The sequence below is a fragment of the Sciurus vulgaris genome, assembly GCF_902686455.1.
Source record: "Sciurus vulgaris genome assembly, chromosome: 5".
Classification (NCBI taxonomy): Eukaryota; Metazoa; Chordata; class Mammalia; order Rodentia; family Sciuridae; genus Sciurus; species Sciurus vulgaris.
The window spans coordinates 118,609,796-118,634,465 of NC_136465.1; the positions used below are offsets into that span (position 1 = coordinate 118,609,796).

Below are 24,670 nucleotides of genomic sequence, written 5' to 3' on the forward strand. Positions count from 1 at the left end.
ACACTATTGCACTGGGGATTCAGTTTCCAACATGTGAACTTCGGGGACATATTCAAACCATAGAACCAAGGAAGAGATCCTTTAATTTTGCCTCTTTCACTTCTCTGTCAGTTCCGTTACCCGCACACAGCCAGTTATTCATTTTGGAGCATAACTTTCATCCCTTTCACTTCAGTTTATTACCTTTAAACTCCAGGGGAAAATTGAAAGCATTCTTGATCCTTGACCAGTGGCAAAATTGACCCCCCAAAAATGTACTTTTTTTTTTTTTCTCAGTTCTGAGATCAAACTTAGGGCCTCATACATGCCAGGCAAGTACTATACCACTAAGCTACACACCTAACCCCAAAAATGTACTCTCTTGATCTCAGATTCTCAATCCTCAATTTGTTCATTTAGATTATATTTACAGAGGGGAGCAAGATCTAGATATCCTCTCCTGAAATGCTTGGGAGTCTAGAGAGAAAAGATAATCTAGCTGAATAAATCTGCTACTTTGAAAACAAGCAGAATCTAGGGACAGTTTAATTTGTAAACATTGGCCCTTCCTAGTACCACCTAGTGGACAAAAAGAAGACAACACATGGGCTCTGAGTTCATGAGGGTAAGTGACCCAACCAAAAATAACTTACTTCCATATCCCTAGAATCTTTGCTATTTACATATAAAGAGGGAATCATGCAAGAAGAAAAGTGTCAAATAAATAGCAATACATCCTCAGGAATAGAAAAGAAAGTAAGGCTAATTTTCTTCACTATCAGCTACAATTGGGGAAATAACTAAATTAATGTTCTTTTACCTCACCCATCCCAAACACAGGGACCAGAAGGAGAATGTGTGGTACTTTAGCCCCTCATTAGTGATTAGATTAGTGGGTCTCAGATTTATTACATATATTACATTTATTACTTATTATATATGTATACACATACACAGACTTTACAGAAAAAGTAATTATCATGGGACAAACTACAGACTGATTGTGTCCCCTCCAAATTTATGTTAAATCCCTAATCCCCCAATGTGATCGTATTTGGAGAGGAGACCTTAAGAAGATAATTGATTTAGACAAGGTTACAAGAGTGTGATCTTCATGAAAAGATTAGTGCCCTTATAAAAAGGGACTCTGTCCCAGATCACACGAGGAAAGAGCATGTAAAAGTACACAGCAATAAGGTAGAGGGCCCTCATTAGGAATCAAATCTGCCAGCACCTTGGTTTTGAACTTTCTAGCCTCTGGAACTATGAGAAATAAATGTCTATTGTTTAAGCCTCCCAGTTTGGGGTACTTTGAATGGGAGCGCAAGCTAACCAAAGACATATACATTTATTAAGCATCAGTCTCTGCTATTTTCTGTTCAATTTAAGAAACAATCCTGGCTAGAACTTTCTGAATTAATTTTTTAGGGAAGGTATAATTTTTTCTCTATCCTCCTGAGTTCTGGCTGGGCCTAAAATTTAAACTAACTTAAGACAGAACAACACAAGTTTCCCTTTCCCAGTAATTTTTTTTTGGTATGCATATAATTGTGGGGATCAAACCTAGGGCCTTGAACACACTAGTCAAGTGCTCTAGCTCTGAGCTACATCCCCAGCTCACCATTAAACACTAGGGAAGCAATGATGATAAACAGTCCCAGGGCTCAAGGAGCTCATTGTGGAGGTAAGACAAACCATCAAGGATGAAAATATAGTATAATAACCGCCATCATGAAAACAAGTGCAAAGGAAACAAATAAAAAGTACACCTAAATTAATATTCGAGGGTAAAAGAAGGCTTCATAGAGAAGATAATATTTAAGAAATCCAAAGACTAAGAGAGTTGACCAGAGAGAGCATCAGGAGAAGTGCCCTAAGTAGCAGGATCAGCAGAAGCAAAGGACTGAGACCCAAAAAGAATATGGTTCATTTGATCAACTGAAAACAGTTCAGTTTATTTGGAGAATAGTTTGACCAGAGTTGGAAAATGGAAAGAAATGATGCTGGAGTTAAGCAGGACCGGATTATGTAGGACCCTCTGAGTCAGGTTATGAATTCTGAATTCCTAAGAGTTGATTCCAACTGAGGTTCACCTCCCTTCATGACTACATGAGCAGCTAGCTAGAAAGAATGACTGTGATTAACTGAGGGTGTGGGTATCACAGGTAATACAAAATTGAATAACAGGTACTTTTGACTATAAATTCCTTTACCCATATCATTAGTTTACCCCATAATGTCATCTTAGTGTGGTAACTGAGAAGAGCTGCCCTAGGTATACCTGTGAAGTAAGTCAAGATTATCTTCAGAAAAAAATAATTATTCAAAAGTCCCATTGCCATTATGGCACAATAATAACAACACATAAATTAACAGGTTAAATTAAATTTGCTCTTACCCAGCATGAGTCCAAACCCGAGAACAACAAAAAAAATCTGTCCCACATAAATGGTTTAAAGAAAATGTGATATATATACACAATGGAATATTACTCAGACACAAAGAATTACCTTATGAATTTTGCTGGTAAATGGATGGAACTGGAGACTATCATTCCAAGTGAAATAAGCCAATCCCCCAAAACCAAAGGTCAATTGTTCTCTCTGATATGTAGATGCTAACACACAACAAGCAGGGGGAGGGGAAGAACTGAAGTTCAGTGGATTATACAAAGGGAAATGAAGAGAAGTGGGTGTGGGGGGGATAGAAAAGAGTAGAATGAATCAGACGTAACTTTCCTACGTACATATATGAATACACCACAATGAATCTCCACATCATGTCCAACCATAAGAATGTGATCCTAATTAGAATGTTATGCTCCATGTATATATAATGTCAAAATATACTGTGATATATATCTAAAAAGAACCAAAAAAATCTGTTACAAGTTTCATTAGATTCTAAGACTAATTCCTATTTACTGATATCTGAGCAGTCATGTACAGAAATCAGAGTTGCTAATTTGGTCATACTCTCATAATTTTTTTAAATTAAAAGGAATATTATTCCCAGCATGTGTCTTCCTGCACCAAATTTAGGGATAAAACAACTACTAGGAGCTGAAAAGAAAGAGACAAAACCAGACATGTCTACTTGAGTTTATTCTTGTTCTTTAAAAAAAAAGAAAAAGAGAGAGAAGACAGAGGGACAAGGACGGAGGGGAGAGGGAGCGGGGTTAGGGACAGACAGGGAAATAACTCAAACACTGAACAGGAACCAAGACTCCAGGACTTGGGCGTACTCCCTCTACCCTCCACCTCAGTTCTCCAGGAGAGTCCCACCCACCCAATTTTCTTTTAAACGAGACACCCAGATCAGCAGCAAAGGTACCTGGGGTAGACACTGAGATTCTGAACACTGGGAATGAGAGGGAGAAAGTCCCAAAATTAGGAGTTGGAAGAAAAGGGAAGGAATGAGGGAGAGGCTAGGCCCTGGAGGGCGGAGTTGGGCAGCAGGAGGTGGAAGCGAGTCAGTATGAGGGGTTCCCCTCCTGACCGCTGCTGCCCATACTTCCCTGGACCCCAGAAAGCCCCATGGTTTGTTCTGCAGTCCATGCCCTATTCCCAAAGGCCTCACAGGCCTAGCTCTAAGTCCTCTAGCTCCTCCTCCAGCGCCCTCCTTCTTGCTAGCTTCTCCAGCTGCTCTTTGCTGGGCTGACTGACTTCTCCAGCCTGGATCCGCTGTTGTAGCTCTTCCACCTGCCGAAGCTTTTTCTTTAGGTTCTTTATCTTCTTGGCTTTCTCGGTGGTGGCAGTTGATTCAGGTGGATCAGAAGCAGCTGTTGGGGCTACCTGGGAGCTTTGTGGAGCACTGGGGAGTTGGGTTGTCTCTCCCAGGGACACCTTATCAAGAGTCCGGCTCAAGGCCTCTGCCTCTCCTTTCTCCTGCTGTTGCCGCCTTTTCTCCTTTCGCTTCAGGTTGCGTTTGGCTGTCTTGGAGAGGCCTGGTTCACCACCTTCAGGTCTTGATGGGGTAACAGGAGTGGTGGCCTCAGGGCTTAGCCCTGGAGGCAGCTCTGGTTTACTCTTGAAAAACTTCACATACTTATTTTCATACCTGCAGAAAACAGAAGATGTTAAATTTCCAAGAATCACTGACTTTTTGATTCTTTTCTTAACCTTCCGAGTTACTTCACTCATCACATTCTACTTCCTTCCTCTCTTTGGGTGCCTCCCCAACTTTGCCTTGCTCTGCAGGAGAGGCTGTAGGAGGGTGCCCAGGATCTGAAACTGTAACTGCCATTTGGAGGTTCTGATAAACAGGGGTCATAGGATCAAGATTAGTCACATGTAACCCTCATTCATCCCAGAATTTGTGGGCACACATAATTTACCCTTCTGGAGGGACCCCATTAACTAGCCCTTCTCAAGCCTAACCACGCACACTGGGACCTCCTCCTGGGGCACATAGCCTTCTTTCACCCTCCGCTGCTTGCGCCAGGTGCCGTCAGGTCTCTGTGTTGAGGCGATGTACTTGCCTGAAATGAGAGAGATTAAGTTGGAGAGTTATTCTTTCTTATTTTCAAATGTTTTCCAAGAAGAAAGAATGCATAAGTGTACGTAGCTTCCCTCAGCATCCATCCTGTCTACAAAATGCCAACAAAGGCATCTTTTCCTCTATCAACCCTCAATCCCTCTCTCATCATTATTTACTGAGTGACTATGCACTGTACAATACACCACCCTTGCCCTCAAGGAGTTTCTATTTTTATAACTTAGTAAGAGAGGATAGGCATAGACAAAGTTTTTAAAAACAAAGCAAGCCAGGGGTGAGGGCGTGCACCTATACTCCTAGGTCTTGGGAAGCTGAGATAAAAAGGATCATTTGAGCCCATGAGTTCACCATCCTATCTCAAAATAAAAAGTAAAAAGGGCTGGGAATGTGGCTCAGGGGTAAAGCATCCCTGGTTTCAACCTTCAGTTTAAAAAAAAAAGGGGGGGGACAAAAAAACAGTAAGAGGATATCAAAGCACCAGTACACAAGAGTATGCGTAAAAGATACTTGCTGATAATTATTAAATTTGGTAAAAAGCTGAAAGTAACTTAAGTGGCAATCAACAGATAAATGATTAAATAGATTTGGTTTATCCACACAACAGAACAACACGCTGTTGTTAAAAAGAATGTTAGCTATAGCTGCCAGGTGCTGTGGCATCCCCTCAGCAGTAAAGCACCCCTAGGTTCAATCCTCAGTACCAAGAAAAGAGAATGTTAGATACAAATGTACTGACATTGAATAGTGTATATGATATACTAAGTGAGAGAGTCGCAGGATAATGTATAGAGGTCCTCAAACCTTTTTACTTCAGGACCCCTTTACCCAGAGCCTCACACATGCTAGCAAGCGTTCCACCACTGAGCTAGCTACATCCCCAACCCTTGGAACTGGGGATCGAACCCAGAGGTATTGTACCTCACTGACTTACATCTCCAGCCCATTTTTTTTTTTTTTTTTTTTTTTTTTTTGAGATAGGGTCTTGCTAAATTGCCCAGGCTGGCCTCGAACTTGCAATGGTCCTCCCTCTACCTCCTGAGGAGCTGGGATTACCGGCTGGCACCACTATGCCCAGCTTCCTTTATACTCTTATTTTACAATGTTATGTGCTTCTTTATGCTATGTAAAAAATCATATTCATTATCTCCTCATAAAAGTCTGTAAGCACTAGGAAGTTGTCAAGTTCACAGTGGCAGAAGTTTTCCAAACTTCTCATTTTCACTTCAGGGCTTGAATTTTATTCTTGATAACAAATACTGTCAATTGTTTTCCTTGAAATGACAGGCTTGCTTCCTTCCTTAATTTTCAAAAGAATGACTGTCAAATACATCTGACAGATTTTGGTTTTGTTTATTTTGTAAGAAAGGGGCTGCTAAATTGCTGAGGTTGGCCTTGAATTTAGGATACTCCTGCTTCAGCCTCTTCAGCCCCTGGGATTATAAGCAAGTGCCACCACAACCAGCTGCAAAAATGGTTTTGCTTACAGAAGTTCTAAAAGGGTTTTGAAGGCCCCTGCACCACCCCACCTCCAAATGTCCTGGAGAACACTCTCAGAATCTCTGATAGAAAGAATAGATCCCATTTTTGCTGGAGCAAGAGGCAGGATTTAAAGGTCAATGAATGCAGGTGTGGTACACACCTGTAATCCCAATATTCAGAAGGCTGAAGCAAGAAGATCGCTTGAGCCCTGGAGTCTGAGACTGACCAGGGCAACATAGCAAGACCCTGCCTAAAATACAGGGTGTAGGGGGTGCAGCTTAGTGGTAGAGCACTTGCTTAGCATGGGTATGGCCCAGGGTTTGATTCCCAGCAACAAAAAAGAAATTCTATGTAGTCTGCGTATGAGGACAAACAGAAGTGTGGAAGGACACATACCAAGCCTTTAATGTTGTTTACTTTAATAGGGATAACCTGGAAAAAGAGAAATGGCAAAAAAAAAAAAAAAAAAAAAAAGAAGTAGTACTTTTATAAGAATAATAAAAAACAATTTTTAAGAGAAAAGTCAAGTCTAGGACCTCCTATGAGGATTACGTATTTTTACACAAATTGTTTTTTTATTCAAAATGCAAATGTCAATTGGGTGCAGTGGTGCACACCTATAATCCTGGGGACAGGAGGCTGAGGCAGGAGCATTCCAAATTCAAGGCCAGCCTCAGTAATTAAGGAGGCCCTAAGCAACTTAGTGAGATCCTGTCTCAAAATAAAAATAAATAAATAAAGGGGCTGGGGATACAGCTCAGTTGGTGGAGTGCTTTTCTCACATGCACAAGGTCCTGGGTTCAATCCCCAGCACTGCAAAAAATAAATAAATAAATAAATAAAAATAAAAACGGCTGGGGAATGTAGTTCAGTGCTCAGGGGTAAAGTGCTCCCAGGTTCAATCACGAGGCAGGGGGGATAGTAGCCAGGTTGGGAATGAAAAACGGGGCCAGGCCAGACCAGATGCAGTGGCACATGCCTGTAATCAGCAACTCAGGAGGTTGATGCAAGAGGATTGCAAGTTCAAGACTAGCCTCAGCAATTTAGCAAGTTAAGCAACTTAGTGAGACCCTGGCTCAAAATAAAAAATAAAGGGGCTGAGAACTGGTTCAGTGCTTAAACACTCTGGGGTTCAATCCCCAGTACCAAGTAAAAAGAAAATGGGACCAGATCTTAGAAAGTCTTAGAAACAAGATCAAGGAATTTGGATTTTATCAGACAAGTAAAAGAAATACTGAGGATAAGGGGCTGGGGTTGTGGATCAGAGGTAGAGGGCTCACCTACCATGCATGAGGCCCTGGGTTTGAGCCTCAGTACCACATAAAAATAAAATAAAGGTATTGTGTCCACCCACAACTAAAAAACAAAATATTAAAAAAAAATACTGAGGATAGGGATTGGGGTTGTGGCTCAGTGGTACCGAGCTTGGCTGGCATGTGTGAGGCACTGGGTTCAATTCTAAGCACCGCATATAAATAAATAAAATAAAGGTATTGTGCCCATCTACAACTAAAAATGTTTTTTAAAATGTCCACTGACAACTAAAAAAATAAATAAACAAATAAAAATGCTGAGGATATGTTTTGGCCAGCAGTGACAGTATAGACAGAAGAATGAATACCAAAGAATGAAGAAAAAAAAAAACCCAAAAACTGAAAAGCTTCATGGAAGAACTAAGACTAGTATGGGCTCTGAAGACAGGGTTGAACTAAAGTAAATAAGAAAGGAGACAGAATGGATCTGAAACAAAAGTTCATTCTAAAACAAAAACTCAGATTTGAGAATAGAGATGGCATTTTCAGGATGGCAAACAGAGAAGTCTGGCTGAGCCAGAAAAAGGGCTGCTATAGTGACCTTAGTGCTCAGACCTTGAATGCCAGTTAAGGAGTTTAATATGTGGCACATGGCATGCATTCAATAAACACTTGTCAAATGAATGAATCCTTTATTCAAAGCATTTTTGTAAGGCCTTGGATATGAATAAATCCTTTATCCAAAACTGTACACCAGTTAATCCAGCATGATGAGAAGATAAATTAGAAAAGAAAAACACTGGAATCTAAGGAAACCAGTTAGAAAAAGACTGTAATATCTTTTTCTCCTACCCCATCCCTACCCTTGTCATTGGGAATTAACCTGAGGGGCACTATACCACTGATTACAGACCCAGTCCTTTGTATTGTTTGAGATAGGGTCTCACTAAACTACCCAGGCTGGCCTTGAAACTGCAGTCCTCCTGCCTCAGCCTCCTAAGACTGCAATGATCTTGTCATGAAGAGAAAGAATTGGCTGAAAAAGAATGCAAAAGAAGACACTGATGCTAGTATATTAACAAAGAATCTACAATACTTGGTAATTCACTGACTAGGGGTGGGGTAAGCAAGTAGGAAATCAAAAATAATTCAATAAACTTCTAGTAATCCCAATGTTAAGAATTAACATAGGGGAATAGTTCCAGCAGGAAAAAATACAAAGAAGATATAAATATGTAAAAGTTATGGCATTATCTATGAATAAAACTTAAAAACAAAATTTACATCCAATTTTACAAGAATATTAAATGTATATAGTACATCTGTTTAAATGATGATAGAAGCTGGGCATGATGACACACACCTATAATCCCAGGTACTCAAGGAAGCTGCGGCAGGAGGACCACAAATTCAAGGCGAACCTCAGCAATTTAGCAAGGCCCTGTCTCAAAAAGTAAAAAAATAAATAAATAAAAATAAAAAGAGTTGGGGGCTGGGGTTGTGGCTCGGTAGAAAAGCACTTGTCTAGTATGTGTGAGGCACTGGGTTAGATCCTCAGCATGACATATAAATAAATAAAATAAAGGTCCATCGACAACTAAAAAAAAAACAAACTGGGGGCTGGGGTTGTAGCTCAGTGGCAGAGTGCTTGCCTAGTAGGTTTGAGGCACTGGGTTCCATCCTTAGCAACCACATAAAAATAAACAAATAAAACAAAGGCATTCTGTCCACCTACAACTACAAAAAATAAAAAGACATAAAACTAATTCCTTAAAAAAAAAAAAAAAACCTGGGAATGTAACTCACTGGTAGAGCATCCCTGGTGTCAAATCTGGATAACATACATACACATACACACACACACACACCAAGACAATGAAAAAAATTTCAAAAAAATCTTATAATATGATCTAATAGAAAACATAAGAAAATTATACATATACCTTTTTTTTTTTTGGTACCAGGGGTTGAATGCAGGGGCACTTAACCACTGAGACACATCCCCAGCCGTTTTTTATATTTTATTTAGAGTCAGGGTCTCCCTGAGTTGCTTAGGGCCATGCCAAATTACTCAGGCTGCTTTGAACTCAAAATTCTCCTGCCTTAGCCTCCAGAGCCACTGGGATTATAGGTGTCCACAAAGAGCCTGGTCACCCATGATTTCAACAATTAGATGCTACTATATTTGTAAATTTAGAAAAGGATATGCAATAACAAAAATGTTATATTGGGATAATAAGATTATAAATATTTCTGTCTTGCTGAGCGGGTGGTACACACCTGTAATCCCACAATTTTGGAGTAATGAGGATTGCAAGTTTGCACCAGTCTCAGCAATGTAGCAAAACCCTGTCTCAAAATAAAAAAATTTAGAAGGTCTGGGGATGTAGCTCAGTGGTAAAGTGTCTCTGGGGTCAATATCCAGTACCAAAAAATTATTTTTCTTTTAAAATATTCCCATTAATGTTGTTGACATACTGTGGATTTCTTAAATATATGATTTTAGGTGGTTTAGAGAATTATAGGTACACTAAGGAGAGTGAAATTATCTTGACCAGGTAATTCATACAAATTGGAGACACTGCACCTCTTGTGATCCTTGGAAGATGAGCAGGATTTAGACAAGTGGAGGTGAGGGTAGAGTTGAGGAAAAAAAAAGAGAAAGGGAAGTACTTCAGGTACAGGGACATAAGCAAAAGGGCAAATAAGGCTATTTGCACCTCTACTTAAAATTCTTCCTGGATTCCTATTTCCCTCTGAGTATTTACATGGAGTCACACACACAGGCCTTCTTGACCTAGCTCCTGCTAGTCTCCAACCTCTCATCCAGTCAGCCACTCACTTTCTGCTCTAGCCACTGAAATAGTCACAAATCTCACCCAGAACCGTTCCTCTACTCTGTCTTTTGCTTTATTTCCTTGGACAGAAATAGACTTTCCTTGTTTCTTATCTCAGTTAATTCTTACTGGTCTTTAAGTGAAGTTCAAGTATAAATACTCCAATACAGCTTGCCCTGACTTCCCCACCAAAACCAAGTTAGAAGCTACCTTTCATGCACACACAACACCTATTTCAGCCTTTATCATTTCTAATGTTTAATATAATTATTTGCTTGTTTGAATGCAAGGACTTTGTCTTTGAACTTTGTAGCAAGAGCTTTGCTCACAGAAGACAGTAAATATAGGTTGAATTAATACATGTAAAAGTTTAAGTATATTATGGAATAGCAAGAATCCAGACTATTTTGGACAAAAAGGCATATACAATGAGAAAAGAAACTAGAGAAAACTAATGAATATATGAAAGATCTCCAATCTCTACTGCATTTGGAATTTAAGCCTCAGATTGCAGACCACCAAAGACCTGTAAGGGAGTACAGGTGAATCTGCTTAAAGCAATGCTTTAAAACTAAACTGAGCTGGGCACAGTGCTGCACACCTGAAATCCCAGTGACTCAGGAGGCTGATACAGAAAGATTGCAAGCTCAAGGACAGCCTCAGCAATTTAGTGAGGCCCTAAACAACTTATTGAGTCCCTGTCTCAAAAAAAAAAATAAAAAGGGCTAGGGATATGGCACTGGTAAAGTTCTTCTGTGTTCAATTCCCAGTACCAAAAAGAAAAAAAGACTAACTTGAAAATATGAGTAGTTATCCCTCAGCATCTGGAGGGGAATGATTCCAGGACTCCCCAGGACACCCAATCCTTAGGTGCTCAAGTCTCTTATATAAAATGGCATAATGTTTGTGTATGATCTACTCAAATCCTTCCATATACTTAAAATCATCTCTAGATTATTTATAATACCTAATACAATGTAAATGATATGTAAATTCTTTTAACTACATTGTTTAGGGAATAATGACAAGAAAAATAAGAGTAGTGACATGATCAATACAGAAACAAAAAACATATTTTTAAAAGAGATGGATCTTGCTCTGGTGCCAATGCTGGTCCCAAACTCTGGGCTCAAGCAATCTTCCAGCCTCAGCCTCCCCAGTAGCTGGGATTACAGGTATACACCACACCCAACTCTGAATATTTTCAGTCTGAGGTTGGTTGAATCTGCAGGTGCAGAACCCATGAATGTGAAGGGGTGACGGTACAATAAACTAAAGGTGGAGAAAATGAAAGCAATAGCTGTAACAAAAAAAGACCTGACTTGGATAGTCTTTGTGGCATTGAAAGGAAAATGAAAGAAAAATTCACTTGAAGGATAAATCAACAGGATCCAAAGAATACTAAGATTTGAATTGGAGAAGAAATAGTGAAAATAGTGTTACAATGAATTTAATTTGATGCCTTTCATATGTATTATCTTGTTTTTCACCCCATGTCTTTGGGGTAAATAGGGCATACGGTAATAACATTTATTCACACAAGGATTTTAAATCTTTATTGAGCTCTTACTACTGTGCCAGGCACTGTAACAGAAGCTAGAGATACAATAATGAATAAAGCAAGATTCTTGCCTGCTTGTAGCATACATTCTTGTGAGGAAGATAATAAATGAGAACACAAACTAATTACAATATCACTCTTGAAATGTGGAAAGCGGGAAGAATAAAAACCACTGACATATACAAAGTCCAGAGAAGAAAACTCTGTGAAAATAACTAATTCAATTCTAGACAATCAGTGTTTTACATGGAATCAGAAAGAAAGGGAAAATACTAGAAATAACAAACACTAGAAATACTGAAGTTAAATGCACAAAGATTACAGCAGGCCCCCTTTATCTCTGGGGAATACATTTAAGACCCACAGTAGATGCTTGAAACTGCAGATAGTACCAAACCCTATACACAGGTTGAGCATCCCTAATCCAAAAATCCAATATCTGAAATGCTCTAAAATCAAACATTTTGATTGCTGACATGATGCTACAAGTAGAAAATTCTACACCTGACCACTTGTGATATATCACAGTCAAAATGCAAGTACACTAAAAATACTGTATTAAATTTCCTTCAGGCTGTGTATGTAAGCTATATTGGAAACATAAATGAATGCTGTGTTTAGACTTAGATTCCATTCCAAGATATTTCACTATGTATATGCAAATATTCCAAAATCTAAAAACATCCGAAATCCAAAACACTTCTGGTCCCAAGCATTTTGGATAAGGGATACTCACCCTGTATTCTGTTTTTTCCTATGTATACATATTTATGCCAAAGCTTAATTTATAAATTAGGCACAGTAAGAGATTAACAATAACTAATAAAATAGAACTACAATAATATACCATAATAAAAGTTTTATAAACATGGTCTCTTTTCTCTATCACTCTCTCAAAATATCTTTTTGTACTATACTGTATTTTTTGGACCTGAACTGACCACAGTTAACTGAAACCATAGAGAAATAAAACTGCTGATAAAGGGGGAATACTGCATAGTTGAAGAATTAAGAGAAGTAAAGATAGATTGTGAGGAAAGGCAGAGCAGAGCTTCTTGAATGGCCATTCTGTGTGGAAGCCCTCTGATATACAAATAGCTCATTATCACATAGGAGCACCTATTTTATGTTATCTTGGTTCCATCCTCTGGCCTTGATGGTATCCAAGGGTGAAGTCAAAAAGAAGGGAGAGGTTTGGCGATTCCCACCCCTAGAAATAAAAACCAAGGGCAGAATATCAGGACTTTCAGATAACATTTTTGAGAGAATCAGAAAGTACAGATTAGGGTCTCCTACTCTAAGAGTTTTTAAGCTTTGTCATTTCCCACATCTATTGTTTTATAATTTTCAACCTGTTTTCCTTAAAGATATTAGCAATAAAAACTCTTAAGCTGAAAAGGGCCTTGTTTGAGGGGTTGCAGGAAGACAGTAAAGAGATAACACAGCAAGGCTTGGGAGAACTCCAAGGGACTAGAGAAAGTGACTGGTAAAGATGTGTTAAGTCTCTGGGATCTGCTTCAAACACAGAGATCTGGGTCCCAGATCTGAGTCTGAGGATGATCTCAGGGTCAATGATAATAAGACCTAGGGGTGGTTTCCAAAAATGAGATCAGAGTTGGAGGAATGACCCTGGAAAATGGTCATAATTATTTCTCTCAAGGAAGTAAAGGTACTAACAACAGGAAGTGATTCACAGAAAAGGACAGAATAATGTCATGGAGACCAAAAGAGTTTAATGTGACAGTAGGTGATTAAGAGTGTTAAAAGTATCATTTTAAGGGAGTAAGTGATTAACACCATTAAATAATGCAGCGAGATCAAGGACAAGGAAAACTGAGTAAAAGTTAACTGTTTTTGGCAATTTGGAAATCCCAGGTTATCTCCAAGAATAGAGCTTCGGAAAAGAATGGTGGTTAGAAGCCAGACTACAAATTAATTAAATATGATAAACAGTAAGGTGCAGTGGCACACGCTTGCAATCCCAGAGACTCAGAAGGCTGAGGCAGGAGAATTCTGAACTCAAAGCCAACCCAGCAACTTAGCAAGGCCCTGTCTCAAAATGAAAAAAATAAAAAGGGCTGAGTTTGTGGCTCACTGGTTAAGGACCCCTAAGGTTTAATCCCTGATACAAAAAAAAAAAAAAAAAGGATAAACATTTATTGAAAGCTTCCTATGGGATATGTACTGTACTAAGTGCCATAGAGAGAACAATATGAACAGCAAAATGGTGCTTAGTTTCAAAAAATGTGCACTCTTTAAGTAAGGGGGGAGCTGGGCAAGTTAGGTAAGCAAGGAATAAGACAAATTTATAAATGTCATAAGTAACCCAACAGATACAGATAAGGAATAAATAATTACATTCCATTTGGTGAGGGAAGGTGGCAGGAAACTAGGAAAAACCTCAAGAAATTGACATTAAAAACTAAGTAATAATAATAACAACAACAACAAATAAGCAACCAATATTTTATAGGCAGAAAAGAGGAGAAACAAATAGGAACAACAAGAAGCAAAATCATAGTAGTAGAAAACTCACAGTACATTAAGAATGATTACAAATAAGCACTAATTAATGAGTAGCTACATTACACCAAAAACTTCATATACTTTATCTTACTGAATCTAGACAGTGAGTAGATATTATTTAAAGTTGAGAAAACAGTCTTAAAGAGATTAAGCAGTGTGTAGTGGCACACACCTATAATCCCAGCTACTTGGGATTGTGAGATAAGACGATCACAAATTTGAGGACGACTTATACAATTTAGGAGACTGTTTCAAAAGGTGTGGGGGTGCTGGGGATGTAACCCAGTGGTAAAGTGCTCGCCTAGAATGTCTAAGGTCCTGCAATCAATCTCCAGTATTAAAAAAAATAAAAAAGACAAGGGCAAGATCATAAAGGTAGCATGTAGCTGTAGTTATATTCTGAACTCAGGCCTGATGCCAAAACTTACTATCTCACTGATGCTCTACTTCTCTATAAAGCTCAGTTTCACCAGAGGGTACAGGAAAACATATGTGACAAATACTAGAATGAAAACTAGTTTGTGCTCATAGTAGTGTTGTGTCTTAATGTAAGCATGTAGCATGAAGAGTCCATATATCAATCTGAACGTTAACTCCCCAATGGAAACAGCAGCAATCTTTTATTAAGTACTTGCCAAATAGTGTTCAATATTTATAAATATTATTTTATTTCATTTTCACAACTCCAAAGTATTATTCCAGCTTTATAGAAGATGATAAATTTAATAACTTGCCCTAAGTTAGTAAATTGCATCAGAAATTGAACTTGGGGTAAGGGCTCCCAAGGTTATGGTCTTTCTTTTACCCTGGTACTAGTACTAGAGACTGCCTACCACTGCTACTTTCCCAGCCCTTTTAATTAATTTTTTTTTTTTTTTTTTTTTTTTTTTTTTTTTTGGTACTGGAGATTGAACCCAGGGTCACTTAACCATCAAGCCATATCCCCAGCAAACTTTTTTTTAATGTTTTATATTGAGACAGGGTCTCACCAAGTCTTTAGGGCCTCACTAAATTGCTGAGGCTGGCCTTGAACTTGCAATCCTCCTGCCTTGGCCTTCTGAGTTGCTGGAATTACAGGCATGCACCATAACCTCCAAAAAGAGCTGGAGATGTAATTCAGTAGTAAAGAGCCCCTGGGTTAAATTCCCAGTTCAAAAAAAAAAAGGACTAGGGGATACAGCTCAGTGATAAAGTGGTAAAGTGCCCACCTGGGTTTAATCCCTAATAGTTAAAAAAAAAAAATTAAAAGGATACGTTAAATGTGGATCTGTGGATCTCTGGTTCTGGAATTACCAGTCATGAGTATAAAGTCAATATGAATTAATTTCATAATTAAGAAAAATAAATGAAGGGCTGGGAGTATAGCTGTCATAGAGTGCTTGCCAAGATGCACTAAACCCCAGGTTCAATTCCCATACCACACCACAAAACAAAACAATAACTCTAAATGTAGACAACAATTTATACACAAAAAAATTCAGAGGGCTGGGGCTGTATGTTGCTCAGTGACAGAGCACTTGCCTAGCATGTGTGAGGCACTGGGTTCCATCCTTAGCACCACATAAAAATAAATAAAGGCATTCTGTCCATCTACAACTATAAACTTTTTTTAATTTTCATAAAATTCTTTTTAAAAAATTCTTCGAGTTTACAGCTCTTTTAGAATCTGCCTAGAAGCTTTTCCAGTTTTTGCCAGAAACACCCCAACCCCCATAGCAGGCAAAAAAAGGTTCTGGAAATAATGTAAAAATTCAATTACAGAACAAAGGTAAGGGCTGAGGATGTGGCTAGTGGGAAAGCAACTCTGACTTCAATTTCCAGCACTTAAAAAAAAGAATTTATGTCATAAGGTTAAATTAAAAGACAAGATATTAAAACATATAGAGCTGGGCGTAGTGGTGCATGCCTGTAATCCCAGTGACTCAGGAGGTTGAGGCAAGAAGATCGTGAGTTTAAACCCAGCCTCTGCAACTCAGTGTGCCTCTGAGCAACTCAAGACCCTGTCTCTAATAAAATATAAAAAAATGGCTGGGATGTGACTCAGCATCCCTGGGTTCAATCCCTGATACCAAAAAAAAAAAAAAAGGGCAGAACCTGGTACTAGTGTATAAGATGAGAAGGAACAGTAAGAGACTAGAGATAGGACAAGTATTCAAGAGGTCCCAGCAATATTTGTAGAATAATGGAAACAAAAATTTTAGCAGGCGCTTAGAATGACCCCACTACTATGCTTGACACTTGGCATATTAGTTCTGCTAACCCATACACCAATCCTTACATAATAGTAAAAATTACAAAAGCATGTTTTGAACTCTGTGTGCCAGATATGTACATTGCTTCATTTAAATTTTAATTCTCACAATAATCTCATGTTCTAAGAGTTGTTATTTCCATTTCATTAATGAGAAATATTCCCAAGAAGGCATACCTAACAAATATTGAAGATGGAGTAAGTATAATGGCAGTAGGAATAAAAGAATATTTTGAGAAGCAGAGTGTCATGGCATATGCCTATAATTCTAGCTGCTCAGGAGGCTGAGGCAGAACTGCAAATTCAAGGCCAACCTTGGCAACTTTGTGAGTTCCTAGCTCAAAAAATAAAGGTGCTGGGAAGTGGTAGAGTGCCTATGGGTTCAAATCTAAATACTGCTAAAAAGCTAATAAGAATCAGAAAAAAAAAAAAAAATTAGGCAGGTGCAGTGCCACATGCCTGTAATCTCAGTGACTCGGAAGACTGAGGCAGGAGGATCCCAAATTCAAGGGCAGCCTCAGTAACTTTTTTCTGTGTCTAACCTTTTTTTTGCAGTGCTGGGGATTAAACTCAGGGCCTCAAACATGCTAGGCAAGTGTTCTATCACTGAGCTACATCCCCAGCCCACCTTTTTATCTTTATCTTAAAGAGAATATATCTAATATTTTCCTCTTAAGTATAATGCTAACTTTTTGAGATGAAATCTTCACCAAGCAAAGAAAATTTCCTTCCATCTCTGATTAATAAAAATCATTATTAGTATTAAAAAGTGCTGGGGATTGAACTGAGGGCCTTGCACATGCTAAGTAAGCTCTCTACCACTAAGCTACATCCCCAGCCTGAGGAATCCACTTTTTAATACCAGCAGAGGAATTATTTCCATCACATATTTACGTGATGGTGCTTCTTACCAGACAACAGGTTGGTTTCTACAGTGTCACCTTCCTTGATTTAGAACCTGTTCTGCAGTTGTAGCATTTAAATTGTTTATCTCAATATTTTTCCAACTGTGTTCCTAGAAACTCTGGGAGTGTTTCAGGGGCTTTTGCAGCATAGGATGGTTATATAGAGAAAATAAACTGTTTCTCCTACTCTATGCTCACAACACAGATCACTTCTGTGATCTCCAAATGTGTGGGGATTTCTTCCCACCAACAAGCAGTCAGTTCTGCAGCAGATACCATTTGGACTTCCTCTAATTCAATTCAGACACTCTCTACTTAGAGGTAGCACAGTTTAAGGGCTTGGTCTCATTAGACTGTCCCTCACTTCAGATCCAGTTGCATGTTTAGGCTTTTGAGACTTTTGACCTTCTGGCCACCAGCTGGGGTTCCTACAACCTCCTCCTGGCGTTTGAATAAACTGCTGGAGCAGCTCAGTGATATGGTGGTACATACTTGTAATCTCAGCTACAAAGTAGGCTAAGGCAGGAAGATCACAAATTTGAGGACAGTCTGGGCAACTTTGCAAGACCCTGTCTCAAAATACAAAATACAAAGGACTGGGGACGTAGCCCAGTGGTAGAACACTTCTGGGTTTAATCCCCAGTACCAAAGAAAGAAAGAAAGAAGGTATTTTGAAGCTGGGCATAGTGGCACATACCTGTAATCCCTGCAACTGAGGAGGCTGAGGTAGGAGGATCACAAGTTCAAGAGCAGCCTGGAAAACTTTGCAAGAGCCTGTCTCAAAAAAAAAAAAGGGCTAGGGCTGTATCTCAGTGGTAGAGTGCCCGTGGGTTCAATCCCCAGTAATGCAAAAAGAGAAAAAAAATTATAGTTTGACAACTGATGTAAAAGGGAAGAGGTGGATGGCAAGAGAGAAGTAAAAAGCCAAGCCTGTGTGGTTTATGCATGTAATCCCAGCAATTTGGGAGACTGAGGCAGGAGGATCACAAGTTCCAAGCCAGCCTCAGCAATTAGACCCTATCTCAAAATAATAAATAGCCAGGTGCAATGGCACATACCTGTAATACCAGTGTCTCAGAAGGTTGAAACAGGAGGATTGTGAGATCAAACCCAGCCTCAGCGAAGATGAGGTGCTAAGCAACTCAGTGAGACCCTGTCTCTAAATAAAACACAGAATAGGGCCGGGGATGCGGCTCAGTGGTCGAGTGCCCAAGTTCAATCCCCAGTACTAACTAACTAACTGAATGAATGAATGAATAAAGGGCTGGGGAATAGCTCAGTGGTAAACCACCCCTGGGTTCAATCTCTAGTATTACCAGGGGAAAAAAAAAAAGGAAATGATGATGTAAAAATACCCCAATTGCAATGAAAAGACCTAGTGCTCAGATCTTGGTTTCTACTTTCTAACATCATTCTTCAATAGAATGAACAACAATTCCTTGGAGAAATGGCTGATTCTAGAACTGAAGCAGGAAATATACACTAGATGAGCCTGGAGCACCTTCCAAAGTAAGGGAGAGCTTACCTGATATGTCAAAGAGGAAGGGGTCAGCTAAAAAAATAAGAGTTCCCAATGTCTAAAGCTGGAACATTTGAAGGGTTGGGGATGTATCTCAGCAGTAGAGTGCTTGCCTAGCACACACAAGGCATTGGACTCAATCCCCCACATCAATAAATAAAGCTGGAATATTCAAGCAATAAAATAAATAAAATAGTATTGGATTAAAACCCTAAGTATAAAATAAAAATTGATGTCAATATTGATATAAATGATTGAAAAAATAAACAGGGAGAAGAAATTTTCTGTGCAGAATAATTCCAAATGATCTCTGTCCGTAAGGAAGAAAACCCAATATCCTAATCCTAATATACGGGCTGCATAAATTACTTCCCTCCAAAGAATACAGTAACAGAAAGGAGGTAAAGTGGAGAGAAATTCTGTAGTGGAGAAGCCTTACAACCACTATCTTAGTCAGATGACCATGGTCAATATCAATAGTTAAAAAACCATTGTGATCCTACATCACTCTACCTCTGTGGTTTTCCCCCCAATACACATAACCCCATCTAATCATGAGAAAAATGTCAGATGAATTCCAATAGACAGAAGGCATTGTGAGTGGTGCACACCTATAATCTCAGTGACTCCAGAGGCTGAGGCAGGAAGATCAGAAGTTCAAGGCCAGCCTGGGCAACTGCAAGACCCTGTCTCAAAATAAAATGAAGAGAAACCAGGGTGTGGTGGCACATGCCTTTAATCCCAGCAGCTTGGGAGGCTGAGGCAGGAAGATCGCAAGTTCAAAGCTGGCTCTGGCAACTTAGCAAGGCCCTTAACAACTTAGTGAGACCCTGTCTCAAAATAAAATACAAAATAGGGCTCAGTCGAGTGCTCCTGAGTTCAATCCCTGGTTCCCCCACAAAAAAAGTGAGGTTATCTGACATAAAAGGAAAAATTAAAAGGCAGGGCCACAGAGAAATAGAAAAGATTGGAATAACAGCCATGGGAAATTTAATGACACCTGGAAAAAGTATTGGCAAGAAGCTGTGATCTGACAGAAGTTAACATTATACTGAATCTGCTAGTTTCTGGGCTTTTTCTCTAGCAACATGCAGCAGTCTAGAAGCAGAAGCCAAGAAACTAGTTGATGGGCATGATTCAATATAACAGAAGTCCTTGTCTTATTATATAAGATCAAAATGAATAAGAAAGCAAAAAGGATAGTGGCCATTCAGGCCTAACTAAGCAGCAGCTAAGGTAATCATAAGGTACTGGTAGACTCAACAAAATGGGAAGGATCAAAAACCAGAGAATTGGGGCTGGGGATGTAGCTCTGTAGTAGAGCTCTTGCCTAGCATGCTCAAGCTCTTGAACACTGCACACTCCCACAAAAACAGAATCCTAAAAAGGACAAAAAGCTGCATCTGTAGATCTGAGGTAGACAAAAAGGTGAAGGAGCTGGGTATAGTGGTATATGCCTGTAATCCCAGCTAACAATCACATATTCAAATTTTATTTTGAGCAGCTTGTCTCAAAATAAAATTAAAAAGGCTGGAGATGTAGTTCAGTGGTAGACCATTTGCCTACCATGCATAAGACCCTGAGTTCAATCCTCAGTACCACAAAAAAAAAAAAAAAAAAAAAAAGTCACTGGTAAGAAGGCTAAAGTAAATACTGGAGAGTACCTGAAGGGAAAGTAGTGGTAGTGTCACTGATGAGGTCCACGCTGTAGTGATTCTGACATATATCTGGTTTGAAAATACAAAGGTAAATCAATGGTCTCATGCTGAGGAACTAGGAGACTGGAGAATTCCAAAAGTGCTAGAGACGCTGAGAACGATAGCAAGAAACAAGAGTAGGGAAAAAAAATATGGTTTGAAAGGTCTGGGTTCTTGTGGACAGTAAATAATGGCACTAAAGTTTTAAAGAAACTACTATAATTACATGGCAATGCCTTCCACAAGGATTACAGCGAAAATGGTAGACCAATGGAAAGGAAAAGAATAGTTTATTCCTTCCTCTCTTCCACACAGGCAAAGGGAACAGAAAATGGAGCGGACGTGATACCTGGATTTTTATTAAATCAGGGTTAAGGGAATAAAAAAAAAGGATTGGATGATAAGTAGTATTTTCAGAGTACACATCAGAAGTTGCACACATTAAAGAAAAATTATGAATAGTGAGCACAAGCAAAGATGGTGTACCACTTTGAAATGTGAGGCTGAAGAGGAATGTCCAGGATTGTCATTAGGTAATATAAGATAGAGGGCTGAGGTATAAGAAACATAAAAAGCAGCAGAACAAGCAGCATAAATGGCACATTTTAAAACACACTGCACTGCACATGCTCAGTGTCGCCCGCACAGAAGACTGCACATATACCATATAGGCTACAAAAACATAATCAACCTTGCACTTGCATAGCATTTTACAAACTATTTTAGCATATATTATCCTATTTAGCATATATATCCATATATTATCCTCACTGGGTCTACATACTACTGTGCACATTTTTCTAAAGACAAGATGATTAGGATAGGGCAAAACCATGAAGAAAGCCTTTATTCTCAGTTTCTCACATACACAGCAGACACTTCAGCATTTCAAACAATCGGGCTAAAATTCTCAAGCCAAAAAGAATAGCAGGTTCTACCAAAGAACTTGGGAGAAAAGTCCCTAGACACCTTCCTGTTTGCCTTCTCTCACCATCACCAGGGGAGTTAGAGATGGGTGGTTCCATTAACGAAAAAACTCAAGTTGAAAGTTATATTAAGTACCTCCTCCCTTCACACCTCCAGACCTCAGTGACCCAAGAAATCAAGATGAGGGGGGAGAGTGGGAAAGGCACTAGATAGCAATGGGTTGATCTTCAGCAGATACAGCTTCGAAGAAAAAGAATGAAAACGGGGATGGGTAGGACAGGAAACAGGTATAGCTAAGACATGGGGGAGGGGGGAAGGAGGGGGCTGGAATTGGAGAGAACTAAAGAGTGTAGGAGTCCATAAGGCTGCAGAACCAAAAAGAGATATGGGAGCTCCAATCGCTGGAGAAAAACTGAGGGTCCGTGGGGGTCCTGGAGTAGGGAGCATTCAAAGACCCAGGGTTTGGGTGACCGGAAGCAGAGACCCCCCAAACACGAGACCAGAAGGGGGCGCAGGTGACACCCGGGAGGAGAGAATCAATGGGGAAGGCGGTCCGGGGGGCGGGGCAAAGGAGGGGCCCCGGGATGGGCGGGGCACAGACCCCTTTCCAAGTACGAACCCCTACCCCGAGAGCCCAGGGAGAAGCGACTCCGCGACTCCCGCACTCACCGCCGGTCTCGTCAGTTACATAGGGAGTCGCCATCTTGAAAACGCAAACCACTTCCGGCGTGAGCGGACTGGGGTCCCGCCCCCCTCCCCACCGGAAGTGGAGTTCTGATCATAGCAAGCCACCATTTTAGTCTTAAAGGAAGAGTGCACCATTTCGTGGGCGGGGAGAAAAAAGGGGACTAGAGACTAAGGTAGTTAATAAAATAAAGCTTTGAACTCTTACTGCCACCCATACCACCCTTAAGCACCTGCTGCGTGTAAACTAGTTGGGAACCGGGAGAAGTTCCGACACACCTTCTCTCTCATCCCAGAACTTCGTGTACATCCAGGACAGGCGAGGGGAAAAGGGCGCAAGGCCCAGTGAACCCGAGGGGAGCTAAAAAGAAGTAAAGGAAGAATATTCAGGTTCTGGCCTGCACCCGGGTCCCAGGGAGACTTGGAGACATGGGGCAAGCAAACTCCAGGAACGTACTGGAGAGCACGAATACTGCTGAGAGCATGTGAAAGACCCCAACTAACCCTTAGAAGGTGGGGAGGTCGAATTGGCGTGCCTATTGCCCCCGGCTGCCCAGCTTAACTCTCTAGACCGAGACCTACGAAAGAGGCTTGCAAGTCGGGGAGCGCTGCGGGTTCGTCCCCGCAGCCTCAGGGTTGCTGGCGGCTTTCAAGGCCGAGTTGGGGCAGGCTCTGCCTCTGCGGCGGCCTTGGGTATTCAGCGGCGAAATGACTTCCTGCCCTGGCTGCCTACCGAACGACCCTCCGAAGGCACCCGGGCGGACCCAGTTAGTATTCCGTTCAACCTCGTGCCAAATCTGTGGAAGTTGGGGATCGGAAGCGGGGCAGCTATAATCCCAGCCGGCCCTATAAAGTCACTCCCTTTGCAGATCGGCCCTGCCCCCTGCCTCATTGTTCTTCAAAGGACCCAAAAGCTATCCCTCCCCCACGCCTTCTGTAGCTATAGTTCCTTTAGGGCTAAATCCTGTTAAACTAGTTTCCCTTTCGGCCTGGGAAGGGAGGATTGCAGGTTCTTCTCAGGTATCCGGACTCCGCGCTCCTCCATCCCCTTATTTCTTTTTCTTTATCAACCCCTTTACTTTCCTCTGTATCCCGTATTTTGACTTAGGTTAATGCCCACAGTACCTCTGTGTATATTAGAGATTACTTCCAACACAAGGCAGCATGCCACAGTTAAAAAACAAACAAAAAACAGCAATTGGCTGACTAGGACCTTAGGCAAGCAAATTAAACCTCAGAAGTTTTTTGAGGACCACACCTTTGCTTCCTTCCCAGTCTCTCATCTCCTTGACTTCTACCTGGGACCCGACTCGTAAGGTCTCAGAAATATTCATTTAAAAACTACATCCACAAAGCATCTCTGAACCTGCCCAGTAGACAACGTGAGCAAAGCTCACCCTCTCGAGCTGAAAAAATGTACAGACAAGAAGTTATCTTTGAAATTAAATGGTGGCAGACATGTCCAAGGAATATTGCAGGGATCTGACCGTTAAGAATCTTGTGATAGATGAACGTGTGGGGATGGCAACTAGTGAGCTACAGAACAATATTGGAATCGTGATAATACAAGGAAATAGTATCATCATGTTAGAAGCCTTGGAACAAGTATAAATTATGGCTATTCAGCAGAGAAATCCATGTCCCCTTTCCAAAGGGCCTGTTTATGACATAAAAATCAGGTCATGTATATTCTCATATTAAACTTTTTGTTAAATAAACTTTTTAATAGTTTAAAAATATATATATTTACAAGCCAGGCATGGTGGCACATGCCTGTGATCCCAGTGGCAAACCTGAGGCAGGAGTTGAAAGAGCCTCAGGAACTTAGCCAGTCCCTAAGCAACTCAGCAAGACCCTGTCTCTAAATAAAATACTTTTTTAAAAGGGGACTGGGGATGTGGTTCAGTGGTTAAGTGCTGCTGGGTTCAATCCTCAGGGAAAAGAGGAAAAAAAAAAAAAACTATTTACATACAGATGGGAGGGGAGACACACTCTTAGTCCCAGCTATCAGGGAGACTGAGGCAAGAGTCCCAGGCAGACTCAGTTGTGCTTCAGCCCTGCCTAATCCATTATCTTATCCTTAACCTTATAACTAGTAAGAGGTGAGTGTGATAGGAAGCCTCTAAAAATTAGTGGGCTACATCAGTATCTAAGGAATGGCCTTTGTGGCTTCCAAAGGACCTGCTCTACAAGGGGAATCCTGAAGTGCTCACTATTCAACCTTACCCCCGCCCCACGATGCCCCCAGACCTCCTGCCCCAGTTCTGGGTGGCAGGAGATGAAACTCAATTGTCTGCTTAGTAGACAGTTCTAGTACCCAGCCCTGGGCCCCGGATGTGACCCCCCCACACACACCCTGAGGAGAAAGGGGGTAAAAAGAGGCTGGGGAGAACAGGCTGTTGTTTTTTCCTTTCCCTTTGTTCATTGTGGTTTCTTTCTTTCTGACTTTTATGATGTGGTTGACTAAAGAAATGAGCACCTGGAACTGTAGGCACTAGACGCCTCCTCTTCAGATGTTTCCTCCCCCACCCCTTCAATGACCGACTTGGGGTATG

The 24,670-nt window shown here is 40.4% G+C and overlaps 1 protein-coding gene across 8 annotated transcripts; it reads right to left on the reverse strand.

Moving 5' to 3' along the window:
* Window positions 1–1,413: 1,413 nt before the first annotated feature.
* PYM1 (PYM homolog 1, exon junction complex associated factor) lies at window positions 1,414–22,864 on the reverse strand. Of its 8 annotated transcripts, XM_079139855.1 has the most exons (6): window positions 22,101–22,143; window positions 17,986–18,062; window positions 12,726–12,816; window positions 6,352–6,387; window positions 4,359–4,459; window positions 1,414–4,038 (listed from the first exon to the last, which is right to left on the reverse strand). In XM_079139855.1, the coding sequence occupies exons 5-6, from the start codon at window positions 4,388–4,390 to the stop codon at window positions 3,555–3,557; spliced, it is 516 nt and encodes a 171-aa protein (XP_078995981.1). In that variant the 5' UTR covers window positions 4,391–4,459; window positions 6,352–6,387; window positions 12,726–12,816; window positions 17,986–18,062; window positions 22,101–22,143; the 3' UTR covers window positions 1,414–3,554. The 8 variants fall into 8 exon arrangements, with proteins under 8 accessions (XP_078995981.1, XP_078995980.1, XP_078995982.1 ...); XM_079139854.1 differs by lacking the exon at window positions 6,352–6,387; XM_079139856.1 differs by lacking the exons at window positions 12,726–12,816; window positions 17,986–18,062 and having other exon boundaries at window positions 22,101–22,804.
* Window positions 22,865–24,670: the final 1,806 nt, after the last annotated feature.

Excerpts from the sequence above, each read along its gene's own strand:
- PYM1 (XM_079139851.1), bottom strand. The coding sequence starts at position 20,571 with ATGAGACCATTGATTTACCTTTGTATTTTCAAACCAGATATATGTCAG. Across the intron at positions 4,460-20,471 it reads TACCACTACTTTCCCTTCAG|GCAAGTACATCGCCTCAACA; the intron begins GTACTCTCCAGT and ends CTCTCATTTCAG. Across the intron at positions 4,039-4,365 it reads CCCCAGGAGGAGGTCCCAGT|GTATGAAAATAAGTATGTGA; the intron begins GTGCGTGGTTAG and ends TGTTTTCTGCAG.